The sequence below is a fragment of the Drosophila suzukii genome, chromosome 2R, assembly GCF_043229965.1.
Source record: "Drosophila suzukii chromosome 2R, CBGP_Dsuzu_IsoJpt1.0, whole genome shotgun sequence".
NCBI classification, from domain to species: Eukaryota; Metazoa; Arthropoda; class Insecta; order Diptera; family Drosophilidae; genus Drosophila; species Drosophila suzukii.
In genome coordinates, this window is record NC_092081.1 from 10443910 (window position 1) to 10458260 (window position 14351).

A 14351-nucleotide genomic window follows, 5' to 3' on the forward strand; every position below is an offset into this window, starting at 1 on the left:
AGGTCTTCAAGAATACATAATGTGTTTAAAATGTTTTCTTAAAATGACCAGTTTCCAAAACCGTAAAATCAAATCGTCATAAAAATTTGTAATCTTTAAAATTCTTTAAAGAGCAAAACAATTACTAAGAATTGAGATAACAATTTAAATTAATTTTCGGAAAAAATGCAAATGCGCTGACAATGGCAAAGTCCGCTATCGAAGGCGTATATTTACATATATGTATAAGATGAATTTCAAGAATTCTAATTCTTCTAATGAAATAAAAAGCCAAAGGGCCATCCAATTTTATAAAAATTTCCCCCAAGACAAACCATTTTCTGTAGTAATAATTAAATTAAACATATTTATAACCAGGTTTGTTTCCCAAATTTAGGGCTAGTTACCGGCTTTTAAACTGATACTATTATATGGCAGCGATGATTCACTGGGCGATAATAGCAAAAACACAGGCCATGCGCGCTCTTGGGGGCTGCTCCTCTCTCACTTTGGCTCGATTTCACAACCGGCGGGTATAAAAGGCCCCACATAAGAGAGAGCTCCTCAGTTCAACTCAACGGCCGCATTCGCTACACTGGCTTTGTCACCTAACCTCACAGAAATCCAACGCAAAATGGGGGAGCCCGTAACCATGACCAACGAGCAGCTCCATGCACTGATCGAAGCGGTGCGTTTGGCCGCCACTAATGCCGCCGGAAATGCAGCAGCAGCCGGCGGAGCAGATGCCCAGGGTGCCAAGGTCAAGGGCAGCTTCGCTGCGTGCACACACAACTTCGGCGGTACCCGCGATCACGACGTGGTCGAGGAGTTCATCACCAACATCATGATCTACAAAGAGCTGGAGAGCATCAGCGATGAGAACGCCCTTAAGGGGATCTCGCTGCTGTTCTACGGGCTGGCGAGCACCTGGTGGCAGGGCGTCCGCAAGGAGGCCACCACCTGGAACGAGGCCATCGCCCTCATCCGCGAACACTTCTCGCCCACAAAGCCCGCCTATCAGGTGTACATGGAGTTCTTCCAGAAGAAGCAGGAGGACCATGACCACATCGACACCTTTGTGGTCCACAAGCGGGCGCTGCTGGCCCAGCTGCCCAGCGATCGCCACGACGAGGAGACGGAGCTGGATCTGCTGTACGGCCTGCTGAACATCAAGTACCGCAAGCACATCGCCCGCCAGAGTGTCCAGTCCTTCAAGGACCTCCTGGAGCAGGGCCGCATCATTGAGCACAATAACCAGGAGGATGAGGATCTGGCCGCCGCATCGAAGAATACTCGTGGCTCCAAGCGAACCAACCGCTGCACCTACTGCAGCTTCAGGGGCCACACCTTCGACAATTGCCGCAAGCGCCAGAAGGATCGGCAGGAGGAGAATCAGGAGGAGTAGGTGGCCATACAAACCCACACACAACTCGGGGGCGGCGGCCACCGCATGACATCACCACCGGTGTTTCCGCCCCCACACCAACAAGAGAATCCAGAACTTTTCGTGGCCACACTGGCCGTTCGACGTCAGCGAGAGCCCAACATCTGGGGAGAGAGGGAGCAACATGTACGGCAGCAACACCACCAGCAGCAACATGCACGGCAGCAACAACACGCCTGCAATCTCAATCTCCTCCAACTCACTGGCAATGGGCGTGCCGGTAAGCCTCGATCAGCTTCTAAAACCCGTAAAATCACGCTGTTTGTATTACTCTTCGTATTACCTCGAGAACGGCTCTACTTTTTTAATATTTCACGCCGCCCAGTCGGCTATTTTGGCACAGAACGCCAGCATTTGATCAGCAATTATTTAAATTGCAACATTGAACTTATGTATTTACAACTTGAACAAGAAGCGCTTCGAGAACTATTGGGTGGGGGCGGCTGAAGATCAGGCATTTCGTCCGAAAAATCGGTTATTCGCAATGAAGAAATATTAACTTTCAAACCAGAGGCACCGCCTCGAGTTTGACATTTTTTTTTTTACATTGCCACTCCGAACGGATGTTGCTTGATCTTCAGTCGCCCCCAATGCCCGATACTTCTCAAAACCGCCGGCTCCACTTTGTGCCGCTCAGCGAAAGAAAAGCGATAGTGGCCAGAAGAGATTTATGATCAGTATATTGAAAAATGTACGGATTATATATCGCTTTGGCCACCTTTGTTCGCTGCTTTTTCGACTGATGCTGGTCCTTTGTGAAGCTGGCAAAAACCCCCCGCCCGCTGATCGCCCACTTAGATCCTTTTGCACGTGACATTGGCAGCCCCGAGGGGCGGCTACTCCCATTTCCGGTTGCAGCTTCGGCTGCTTCGGGTGCGGAAGTCGTAACCCCTCGCTGTGTCTCTAGTGCGAGTGGAGCTACAGTGGGCGTGAAACGGGCAAAACCAGAATTTCCTCGGAAATTCAAAAACCAACCATTTGACTTTCGTCAAAATCTAATCGATACATAGCACTACGATGGCTCCCGAATCGCCGTCCGTGCGGTTGGCACGTCAAATTGTCCCATTCGGTTTCACGGGTGTAGGGCTGTTTAACATTTCACCCCTGCGATTCCGCGACAAGCTTTAGGCACGCCATTACCAAACAAAAAAAAAATCAGGGGCTGGGTCTCGTCACTGCCACGCCCCTCCAGCTGGCACCGACTCCCCCCGCCCCCCACCATGCAAAACCAGCCTCTTGTGCAGATGACATAGGCGCGTATAGCCATCCGACCCGGAACAGGAACTCTTCCGGAACATGGTGGCCAGACTTGAACCGTGCGCCATCATCTGGAGACTTGGCCACAAGCACATCGACAGTTTGGCCCGCGATCCTCACAAGGAAAACAAGCGTGGGGCCTATTGATGACCGCAAGTGGCTGCGTTAAATCGCATAACCAAATTACACAATTCAACATGAAAGACTGAATCCAGAAAACAGTAAACCACAAAAACTACAAAACCCACATAACTATTGAATGTTTTTATTTATTGGGGGGAATGGGAATATTTTTTACAGGAAATCCATTCATTTATAGAAAAAAAGGGTTAGGATCAAAGAAATCACATCTAAATTTTCAGGTATCGTTTTTACCATTGCCTCATATAAAATAGCCGAAAAATGCATTTTTAAATAATGTGTAGTGATACAAAGCTAATTGAAAGTTAAATATACCCCATAAAAATAGGATTAATAGGTATTAGCAAAACAAAACATAAACAAGTTATCGATAGACTCCATTCCGGCGGAAGTGTCAGCCGTGACACAATGTTGCTTAATACCAGATTCAGTATTTTCATTCTATATTTTATTATTTGTTGTAATGAATTTAAAAGTATTTAACAGATTTTTAAAAATCTCCGGCCCCAAATTAAACAAAGGTTGGGATTTTCTTTAGAGGGGTTGACATCTTTATTATACACTTGTTTCCTGTCGACTCTTAACAATGTTGTTCCTTAAGATATTTAAAGAGTTATAGGATTTAACTCTGATTTTTTTACATAGATTCGGCATAGGCAACTCTAAACACCAATTTGTTTTGAATATCGAACGAGTAGACCAGGCATTTTGCGTTACTTGGCGCTAGCCCCACGTTGAGCTGCTTCGTGAACGGTCACTCTATTTGAACAATAATATTTCCTAATCAATATACCTGATATCAACAACTGATGCACAAAACACACCGTCTCACCACCGACAGCCAGTACATGGAGGTCGAAGGCTTGCTGCAGGTGAGTGGACGCACTGCGTCCGGCGCCGATTCCGGTTAATCCACAGACGGCTACAACGCCCTTTCTTTTCGCCCCGTCGCACAACACCGCACCGCACCACTCCGCTCTCCACTCTCCGCCCACTCGAAAAACCTGGCCAAAAACCACGAACACACACTCACACACTCGCACAGGCCATGGACATGCCCACCAGCCACGATCCGGAGGCGGAACTGGAGCCGGAGTCCACGTCGCTGTGCCGCCTGAGCCGCTACAACGTGACCAACCTGTACGACGGCCCAACGGGTGGGGGGTCTTCTCTGACCTCGGGCCGACAGCGCTGCTACACAATGCCGCATGTGCCACCTCCAGCGCCGCCCTCCACGCCCACTCTGCTGACCAACGGGGGCGGCGGCAGCAGCACCTCCGTATCCGTCTCCATTTCGCCCACCTGCTCCATCGGAAGCCATCCTTTAGATGGCCAGAGCCTGAGCCAGAGCCCCTTAAACCACTTCATCTACGTGAAGAACGGCAAGAACCTGCGTCGCGAATCGCGCTGCGTCGACTCGGAGTTGTCCAAGTTGTTCAACGTGGTGTCGATCACGAACCGACTGACGGCCATCAAGAACCGCAGTAGTTCTATTTCGAATTCCAGTGGAATCCTCAATGCCTCGCGCACCATATCGAAGTTAAATGGGGCGACGGCCACCAAGATCTTTAAGATCCATCGTGATCCCAAGGAGTTTCTGCGCGAGACGGACGAGGATTCGGTGTCGGCGCCAGAGTACGACGAGGAGGAGGAGGACACGCGATTCCGGTTCTTCCGGCGAGCGCGCTACTCGCGAAGGTACAGCACTTCGCGATCCAGCAGGAAATTCGCGCGAAAGTTCGCCCGATTTGAGCACCATGAGCGCATGGAGACCATAGTGGATAGCTTCGATGCGGCCATGAGCTTCAACGATGCAGACACCTGAGAGGCAGAGGCCACGACGACGACAAAGACGACGACGACGGCAACAGTTGAGGATGAGGCATGGCAGATGGTCGGCCAACCAATGTGATGAATGTGAATTTCAACTAAATTATTTTAATTGCTACAAACTACTATTATTACGATTATTATTACCGATTACCGAGCTGTTCTCTCCATACGTTTAGTTTCCTTCTACGCCGATTGCCGTGGCCTCCGGGATCCCGGCTCCATTCCCATAATCGATCGGGTTTGGTTGCGGATCGCGGACGCAGCGCAGGGCACGCATTTAGTTTAAAGCCTAGTTTTACGCCTACGCCTCTGGGGCGGAACAGGTGCAGCCGACCACCCACTGGTGGATTGCTCCACGAACAGAACGATTCCAATAAATGCACAAAACGTGTTGTATTCGAGAAGAGAGATTAATCGATGTTAGTTTCATTCAAGCTATTGTTGTGGAAAGTGTTTTTTCCTTTTAAATTATAATTTAATTATTCCTTTTATGTTTTTGTGGAATATTTTATGATGGAACTCTATAACTGAACCCCATGCAATATGTAGATGTACCGAATATATATTTATATAATACAAAATATTGTTTAGGGTTTACCCTGCTGTCTTTATTAACTTTTTTTTTTAGACATATAAGGTTATTTTAGTATTCTGTCACTTTTAATTCAGCAACTTCAACCAACTCTAGACAATTAGGGAGCAATGCAGGTGGCGAAAGTCTCTCAGACTTGACAATGGAAGAAGCTAGGGTAATGTGACTCTGTCGCAAGTCTAATGGGGTCTCTATTAACGACTACTTATGACTATGCAGTTCCGAGAACCAATTTCGCTTTTGAAGCAAAAAAAAAAACAACAGTTAATAACATCTAGATAGTCTTAATCTAATTCGAGTAACTCTCAGCGTTTAAACACGTTTCGAGAAGAAATACGCCGTGAGATTCTCCTCCAGCGTCTGGGGATCGGTAACTGGCATTCGGCATGCTCGCTCGTGGCAAACGTAAACCGTAGTTTTCCCACTGACCATCTTAAACTTGGTTTGCAAGCGCTGGTTAGAGGCCTCTTCCGGATTCGATGGATCCACACGCACAATGATCATACTCGGGATGTAAAACTTGCGGCAGATTTCTACGAATCGCTGGGTGTCTGGAGAATCCGGACCCACCACTGCCACCAGATCCAGTCCGTTCTCGTGCATCAGCAGAGCGGACAACATCTCTGGGAGAGCATGACCAAACGGCGATACGTCGGCAAAGAAGTTCAACAGATGTCCGGCCTTCTCGAGATAGGTATTCTCGTCGTAATAATGTCCTAGAAGGACAAGATTCCGGGCGGCTACACTGTTACCACAAGGCTCGGCCCCATCGTGACCTTTAAAATTAAACTAATCAGTAATTTTTACATTAAAAGCTAAAATCCGATCCCATTTACCTTCCTTGAGCCGCACAATAACGTTGGGTGAATCCTGCTGCGAGAAGAAGTACGCCCCATTCCGCTCATCCCAGAAAAGCTTATCCTGGGTGTCCTGCAACTCCCTGGCCCAGTGCAAGGCGCTTACGTCTAGAGTAGCCTTGTAGTAATCCAGCAAGCCCTTGATAAGGAACGCATAGTCATCTAGAAAACCATCGATTTGGGATCTAAAACGGACAGGGATTTTTTGAATCACTTTTATAAACTGAAACATTCTTAATAGGTAAATAATAATTTATGTAAAACAAAATTTAAATTAATAGCATAAAATACTATCTTAAACTCACTCATTGTTCTCCAGAGTTTCGTCGCCAACAGCCACACCATAGCAAGAACGTATGAGTAGCTTTTTTTCCGGATCGTACATCTCCTTGCGCAGAAATTCGAGAAGTTCCTTGGCTGTCTGCATATACTGTTCCCGATTGGCGGAGTAGCAATTGCCCATCTTGCAGAGTCCCGACAAGACTAGGCCATTCCAGGCGCAAATAATTTTGGTGTCCAGATGCGGGCGCGGACGCTGGTCACGTAGAACGTGCAGAACATCGTTGGCTGCGGCAAGCAGCTTCTTCAATTTCTCCGCCTCCAAACTGAAGTTGGCACAGGTCTGCTTCTCCGATCCTCGCACGATGAGAATGTTCTTGCCAGTGAGGTGACCATGTGGATCACTGTAGGTCGGAACATTTCCCGGTCGCTTTAGACCGTAGTGGAAAGCATAAATCTCAAATGCCCGTTCGGGCGTAATGTCGTCAAAACGCTGTGCCTGGTCCTTGAAGGCAGCTTCAATCTCGTCCCATGTCCAGGCGTAAAAAGCTCCCTCTACCTTCACCTTATCTTCGTGGGTAGGTAGCGAATCGGCATCCTCACCAGCATAGAAGCCACCCAAGGGATGTCTGAGGTCCTTAACCAAGTACTTGTAGATTTTGTCTCCGTAGTCCAGAAAGGTTTCGTTCCTGGTCACCTTGTAGGCATTAGCAAACGCTGCCATTAGCTGACCCTGATCATAGAGCATCTTTTCGAAGTGTACGTTGTGCCAATCCTGTGTGGTGGCGTAGCGGGCAAAGCCACCAAAAATATGGTCATTTATGCCACCCTTTCCAATATGATCCAACGTTTCAATCACCATGTCGAGCACATCAACATCCTTAGTGACGAGATAGCCATGGAAGAGAAAGTTTAGCCGAGGAACCTCCGGAAACTTGGGCTCCGATCCAAAACCGCCATGAGTCTGGTCGAATCGCTGCTTATGGACGTTGATGCCTTCCCTAAGCTTTTGCATAGCACTTCCTGCTCCAAATGCTGCATCAGCCACAGCTGCAGCATCTTGGTTCTTCTGCAAAGCACTGATCAAAGTGGATCCGGCCGATACAAGGGATTCTCTATCGTTTTCCCACTTCTTAGCAATGGATTTTAAAACGGCGCTGAAGGAGGGCATCCCATAGCGGGATTTCGGGGGGAAGTAAGTTCCCGCCACTATTGGAGCCAAGTCAGGAGTTAGCCACACGCTCATTGGCCATCCACCGCTACCCTTGGTCATCAGCAGGAACTGCATGTAGACCTTGTCGATGTCCGGACGCTCCTCCCGATCCACCTTGATGTTTACAAAGTTCTCGTTCATAATGTCCGCTGTTTCGGGGCTCTCGAAGGATTCGTGCTCCATTACATGGCACCAGTGACAGGTGGAGTAGCCCACTGAAAGGAAGATGAGCTTGTTCTCGCTGCGCGCCTTCTCGAAAGCCTCCTCGCCCCAGGGATACCTGAAAAGAGCACACATAAGATCAGCACTATATGGTGATGTTTACCAGTCCTGTTACACAAACGTTTATATAATAACAAAGAGACGGAATTAAATTGGAAAATGTAAATTTTAGGGTAAAAAACGAGTTATGGGAGTTTTTTTTGGCGGGTTGGAGACATCAATTGTATTGTTTTTGTAGCCTTTGGGTCTGACTTCTTATCACACGTGACTTGAGGTCAAGTGACCTTTTCTTCCTACTCACCAGTCAACTGGGTTGTGGGCGTGCTGCAGAAGATACGGCGACTTGGAGGCAACTAAGCGATTGCCTTGCTTTGGAGGCTCCTCCTTTGATGTCTCCACCTTGGATGCCTCTTCTTTGGATGCTGCTCCCCCGGTGGCCATTCCTCTAAATGTTTGGCTGCGTTGCTCGAAAGAAAAATATTAGAACAGGTGGTTGATAAGACGTGCGACACCTACTTGCTCACAGGACGACTACGACTATCAAAACCGATGTCCTGGAGTCGCAGGTTCCGACGCACCGATTCGGATGGCGATGTATCTGTTTGGAGTTTCAAGGTCGTGAGAGAGCTTCGGATCCAGGGGAAGAGCGGTCTGACCCTGAACATAGCAAACAAATCGGGATTCTCGGGGCTTGCGCTTTGCTTTCACTTCTCGACCTCGTCCAATGCCAATAAAACTGCAACGTGTGCGACTGGAATTGACCAATGTTTTTAATATTGTTTTGCATATCGGCTGCAGAGATGGAACGAGAGCCGATGTGTATGCGATACTATCGAGAGACAAAAATCGATTATACCCATTTTAAAATTTCTGTAACGGATTTTATCTTTCAAATTTACTATTAAATAATTTAATAGTGGTATTTATGAGACCCCTGCATTATTTTTTAAGATCCGCAGAAAACCTTTTCAAAAATTTTTTAAAACGCAATTTTAATAAAAAATTAACTGTATATATGTTCATGGAGACTAGAGCGGTCGACATTTTTGGGAATCAAACTCTTAAGCGCTTCTACAGTGCATTTTGAGTCATTTAAGGCATACCAAAAGTCATTTTTCCAAAAAAATCCTTTTTGGTTCTCTAAGCATTGCCTAGGCCAACAGACCAACGTGTCGTATGACAATTTTTAAAGAAAATTTGGGTCCATAGCGCAACACACAAATATTCCAAAAATTTTCGAAAATCTCTTTTTTAACCAAAATTGAACCAAAAGTTTTCAGAAACTTCAGTACAAAGGATTGTCATTACTCTCTTTATACAAGTTGTAATTGCTATAGTTATTGCCATGAACAAGAAATAAATGAGTTTTTAAAAGTTTCAATGTGAATCGAGTTTTCCACTTTCGCGCTCACCTCAAAATATAATTTTTTATGCCAAATCAAACATTTTCCCATTTGTTCATCCGAGTGAGATGGAAAAAATTGTATCTACAAAATCGCAACATGAAGAAAGGGAATCTAAATTTCATATTGCCTACTTTCGGGGTGCATATGCAAATCGTTTCATAGAAAAATGCAAATTCAATAATTTTCATAGTTTTATTAATGCATAAAGTTTATCTTTGCTTTGATAATTATGTAGAAAATGCTTACACCTATGCGGCCGATATATAGAATAATTAACCTACTAGCTAGTTGAAAATCACAAATGAACATACAATATTTATACATTATAGTGTGGGTGTGGTAATTAAGCACATCGTTTTAAACTAATACACATTGCGGACTGGACTGGCAGATCCTGTGAAATCTCTCGATCGGCTCTCAACTTTGAGTTGACAGCAGGGAGAATCGAATCGGCCAAGTTGGCGATCGGCCATAAGCCATTGGCCAGGTTAACAATCGCTTTGGACTAGCGCATCGCTGAGGGAACTAAGCTGCTCCTCGCTGCCCTTGATCCTTTCGGCCAGGTCGCGAGCATCGGCGATCAGTTTGGCCTTCATGTTGATGAAGTAGTCGTAGTCGGCGCACATGTCCGCACTGAGGTTTTTGCCCAGCAATCCGGCGATGCTGGTTCCACGTCGATCTATATCCGCCTTGAGGCGCTGCGCCTCCTCCAGCTGCTCACACAGCCGATCCCGCTTCGATTCCAGCGCGCCCTAAGGATTATAGAAAAATTATCTTTAGTTTAATGTCTCTAAAGATTTATAATCAATTGAAAAACTCACCTTTTCCTGCTGGCGCGTTTCCAGGCTGCACTCCGTTTGGGCCAAACGTTCGGAGAGCGAAAGAAGCAAGCTGGTAATGTGACCCACGTCGTCGACGTAGGTGCGGAACTTGGAGGCTTCGCTGGGACGGACCTTCTCCGCCAGCTTGGCAAAGAGATCCTGGCCCAGCTTGTCATTGGCCGAGCACTCCTCGGTGATAGTCTGCTGCTCACGCTTCAGGGAGCCAATTTTTTGGTTCAAATGCTTGATGAGCTCATCCTGTTAAGAGGAGAAAAGAAATGGGTTAAATATAGGATTTCCAAACATATCTACGAAAAATTTGAGAAAGAGAAAAAGCCAAGATAGAATGGTCTCAATATAAGAATTTGTCACCTAACTTATTCAAGAAGAAATTTGCTTGAAATCAAGACGAAAGTGAGATGAAGCAATTCTTTTTATGAACCGCAAAAACTACTATCTTGATATTAAGAACTTTAGATTGAAACGAACTTGATTTTTTAAAATCGAAGAAAGGTTTTTGCTTAATGATTACTCACCATCTTTTGCTTGATTAAATTCGTTGGCTCCTCGCTCGACTCGCCCAGCTGGAGTTCCATACTGACCACTCGGATCTCGGCGGACGAGGTGATGGACTTCATCCGCATCAACGTCGAGGTGCCCACATCCCTCTTGGCCAGACGCAGGGGCACATCCGGATTGTACAGATTGCTCACGTACTGCGAGGTGGGCTTGCAGATCTTTGGTGTCAGGATTTCGGCGATCTTATCACCTGGCGGCAGAAGCTTCACCAGCTCCCGGCTCATCTGCTCGTAGTCCAGTTCGATGGGCTGTCGCTGGCGTGGCTGCAGAGTGGTCCTAGTCGAATGCTCCTCACGAGCCGCCTCGAGGTCTGTGTCCCTGTCCTCCAGTTCGTCCGTTTGGCAGGCCATGTCCATGGTGCTGGGCTTGGGGTTGACCATCAGGACCAGTTCGCTGCGCTGCATCAGCTGCAGTTCCTTGATCTCGGGCTCGGGAGACCCAAACTGCTCTACCTCCTCATCCTCATCTTCTAGTGGCGGCGGCGGGCTGGGCGGAAGCGGTGGTGTCATCAGTGGTTCATTCACAAAACTGGCAGTGGGACTGGTTATCAGGGGACTGGGACTGGTGAAGCCACTTAGTAGGCCCGTCTCACAGAGATGCGCCGACATGAGTTGCGACTGCAGCTGGGTGATCTTCTCGATGTTCTCCCGCAGAGAGTCCTGGCGGTTCATCGCGGGCTTGGGCGGTGTGGTCGGATGCATCTGGTTCGTGTTCAGGGTGGTGCTGATCACCTCGGCGCGGAAGATGTGCGCCTCGGTCTTAGGAATCGGTGTCGCTATAGGATTGATGATGGTGCACTCCAGGGAGCTGGTGCTCAGGCTGCAGTCCGAGTGCGAGGAGGCCGGCGAGAGGCGTGGCGGTGTGGGCGTTGGCGTCAGTGTGGGCGTGGCAGTGGGCAGCACCTCCTCCAGCGTCGTCTCCAGGTCGTGGGCAGCCTGTTTGAGATCCACGTGGGACTGGGACATTAGCGGCATAGTCACCGCACTCGTGTGCTTCACATCGTACGACTGAGATCTCGTGTATTGCTGCGGGGTCACGGGCTTGGGGCTCTTGCCGTATCCATGACACAGAACCGGAGTGGAGTACCGCTGCCCACTGGCGTAGTAGGGGGGCGTGGCACCCCCACATCCCGGTGAGTTCCCGGCCAGATTGTTGTTAGAGCCATATCGCAGGGTCACATTGGCATCTCCGTTCGGCGATCCTGGCTGCAATTTTCCCGGCTGCTGTTGGAGCTTAACACCCAGTGGCAGAACATCTGGCAGATTGTTGGGCAGTTTGCCGGTCACCCCGTAGCTGGGCTTTGTGTGCGCCACCAGGTCCTCGTTGGAGGTCAGGGTGAGCTTGTAGATGCCATGGTCGGGATCTGTGTTGTTCAGCTTCTCCAGACTCTGGCGCGGCAAATAAGAGGCTTTCGAATTCGATCTGTAAGGATAGTAGAACAGAATAGTTTTATTAGTAAAAATTGAAGAGAAATGAACTTCTTAACTCTTAAAGACGTTGCGAATTAAAATATTACTAAAAAAGTAAGTAAAAAATGAATAAGTAATATTAAATATTAAATATTAAACATTATTATATTCGTGACCTATTTGAACAAAATTTGGGCTCGGGCTCTTCAAAACCGACATAATCTTTCTAGTTCTATCCTACTTTACCTATAAAAGCTAAAAAAGGGGATCTCATTGCACGTAGATATTTCACTGCACTAGAAACATCTCACCAAAATTTAAAAAAACTGCAGATTTATACAAATATATTACGTAGTTTGTAATTGTTAAGAAATCTTAAACGAAGTAGATTTACGATCCTCGTTTTAAGAAAAGGTTCATTAAAAAGATGTGATATTCCGGCTTCATTAGTTTGTTTAATATATTCTTTGTTTTTAGCTTGTGGGCGTTGTACTAATGCTAAGTAATATAAAGCCTGGCTTTTATGTCCCAAAATGTCAGCTCCCCGGGTTCAACCATGGGGTCATCGGCAGCAGTCACCACGACTTGGAAGAAAACCCAAAAAATCCCAAAAAAATATTTCCCAAATCGCACGTCTCATTAATGCAAATGTGCGGTTATAATCTGGACAGATGCTAATTGAGTCCTCGACAGGCGCAGGCAACTCAGAAAACCCGATGCAATCTTCATCTCCAAGCACCCACATATTGTAAATTATTGTAATATGATGGCGAAAGCGGCGACCGATGAAATTATTCTGTGCACGACGCGCGGAGACGACAGTTCGTCGTGTGTTAAGCTGATTTCCAAGACGCAGGGCACAAAAAGGCGGAATAAAAACGAAAGTGAAATGTTTACAGTGCAATTATAAAGAGTTTTATGTTTCAGAGTTTTAACGTTTCAGCGTTTCAGCGATTCAGAGTTTCAGAAAAGCAAAAGTCAGAGTTGTTTAAGTGTGCAGGGCGTATGACGGCTACGTCCGCTTCCCCTTGACAACTTTCAAAAGTGCTAAACTAATTTGTTATGTTTTTGTGTACCTATCATCTCGGCTTTTTATTGTAAAAGCTGTTTTGTGAAGATTTTAGCGCATACCGTTCGGCTTGGCCACCCCCAGGTTGCCAAAATCTTTATTGTTTCTGCACTGCATATGTATATATAACCCCACATGATGAGTGGTATATGGTATTTTGCATCTGAAGAAAGCCGTCGAAGAAATGTTGTCGCATTTGCATAAATTAAGAGCAGAGTGAAAGAGATGAAGATGGAGCGGGGAATACGTTTTTTTTTGGCCTGGCTTACATCACAGAGCCAGACAAAACAGCTGTTAGATGCGATGTATCTCTGTGTGTATCTCAGCCCAGTTAGCATTTGCATAAGATAGTCTTTTGTCTAGTTCCATCTCGGCTACAGCCCCTCTTCCTCTTCACTTTCTTCGCCGAGAGAGCCATTTCGCCTTTCCTAATCACTTCCGTTGGCCTGTTGAGTAAGTCTCTCTTTTTTTCAGCTGCCAATTTGGCTAAGACAAAGGCATGGAACAGTTGCATTAGCATAGATTTGCATATCGGGCCGATGACATCACAAGAGTTAATTGAAAGCAGGTCTAACATACTCGTAAGTCCAGAACACACAGAACATTTACAAAAGAGCTGGGGAAACCAGAGATAATTACTCATATCTTGCAGATACCATCTTGTAATCTTGTTTTTACAGTATAGATAAGGCCTTGGAAAGCCGACCCTTGTAATACCACCAGAATTCCTCTTTGAAGCAAAAGATTTACCCGACATAAGCCTATTATGCATATACACACACCCTCGAAAATGTAACAGCTTTATTATGATTCACTTCACAGATCAAAAATAACTTTTTTTCACTTATTTTTGCCCGCTAATATTGTATAATTCCCAATAATACGCGGCGGGGCCGAGAGACAATGACAAAAAACGACGTATGAAGCCGAAAGAAAGGGTCAAAAGAAATGTTCGGACACTGGGCTAAATACATTTCCATACAATTAACGCATATTTTATTTATATATTTGCCTATCTTTTTCCCTCTATTTGGCATTATTAAGCCGAGCGGGGCGTTCCATTTGGTTATGTGATGCAAATTATGAAAAAATTGATAAATTGCCTGGCCTTGCATAACCGCCGGCAATGTGAGACAATAAAAACGGTTCGTCTATAGGGTCGATCGGTTGAAAATCGGGTGAAAATCGGGTATTATCACCCTGCCACCCGCCTGTGGTATATCTAAGATAATTGGTGGGTTCAGTGGCTT

The 14351-nt window shown here is 46.4% G+C and overlaps 4 protein-coding genes across 7 annotated transcripts in view; 2 read left to right on the top strand and 2 right to left on the bottom strand.

Annotated features, from left to right (window-relative positions):
• The first annotated feature begins 572 nt into the window (after positions 1–572).
• Positions 573–2932, top strand: Arc1 (Activity-regulated cytoskeleton associated protein 1). The gene has a single exon (XM_017074908.4). It carries the CDS (start codon positions 614–616, stop codon positions 1382–1384), a length of 771 nt encoding a protein of 256 aa, XP_016930397.3. The 5' UTR covers positions 573–613; the 3' UTR covers positions 1385–2932.
• Positions 2933–3534: 602 nt separating this feature from the next.
• LOC108008455 (uncharacterized) lies at positions 3535–5068 on the top strand. The gene is made up of 2 exons (XM_017072308.4): positions 3535–3693; positions 3867–5068. The coding sequence occupies exons 1-2, from the start codon at positions 3631–3633 to the stop codon at positions 4644–4646; spliced, it is 843 nt and encodes a 280-aa protein (XP_016927797.3). The 5' UTR covers positions 3535–3630; the 3' UTR covers positions 4647–5068.
• Positions 5069–5237: 169 nt separating this feature from the next.
• Positions 5238–8599, bottom strand: LOC108010074 (spermatogenesis-associated protein 20). 2 transcript variants are annotated; one of them, XM_017074888.4, is made up of 6 exons: positions 8474–8582; positions 8334–8415; positions 8119–8274; positions 6409–7875; positions 6083–6288; positions 5238–6022 (listed from the first exon to the last, which is right to left on the bottom strand). In XM_017074888.4, exons 3-6 carry the CDS (start codon positions 8256–8258, stop codon positions 5559–5561), a joined length of 2277 nt encoding a protein of 758 aa, XP_016930377.3. In that variant the 5' UTR covers positions 8259–8274; positions 8334–8415; positions 8474–8582; the 3' UTR covers positions 5238–5558. The 2 variants fall into 2 exon arrangements, with proteins under 2 accessions (XP_016930377.3, XP_016930376.3); XM_017074887.4 differs by having other exon boundaries at positions 8334–8599.
• An 802-nt stretch (positions 8600–9401) lies between these two features.
• The window catches only part of Shrm (shroom), a 48112-nt gene continuing 43162 nt past the window's right edge, over positions 9402–14351 (bottom strand). For all 3 annotated transcript variants that reach the window (XM_017074393.4, XM_017074394.4, XM_017074395.4), the window contains 3 exons: positions 10581–12045; positions 10045–10302; positions 9402–9975 (listed from right to left, as the gene is read on the bottom strand). In XM_017074393.4, coding sequence (XP_016929882.3) covers positions 9712–9975; positions 10045–10302; positions 10581–12045 — 1987 coding nt within the window. In that variant the 3' untranslated portion in view covers positions 9402–9711. The remainder of the gene's footprint in view (positions 9976–10044; positions 10303–10580; positions 12046–14351) is intronic.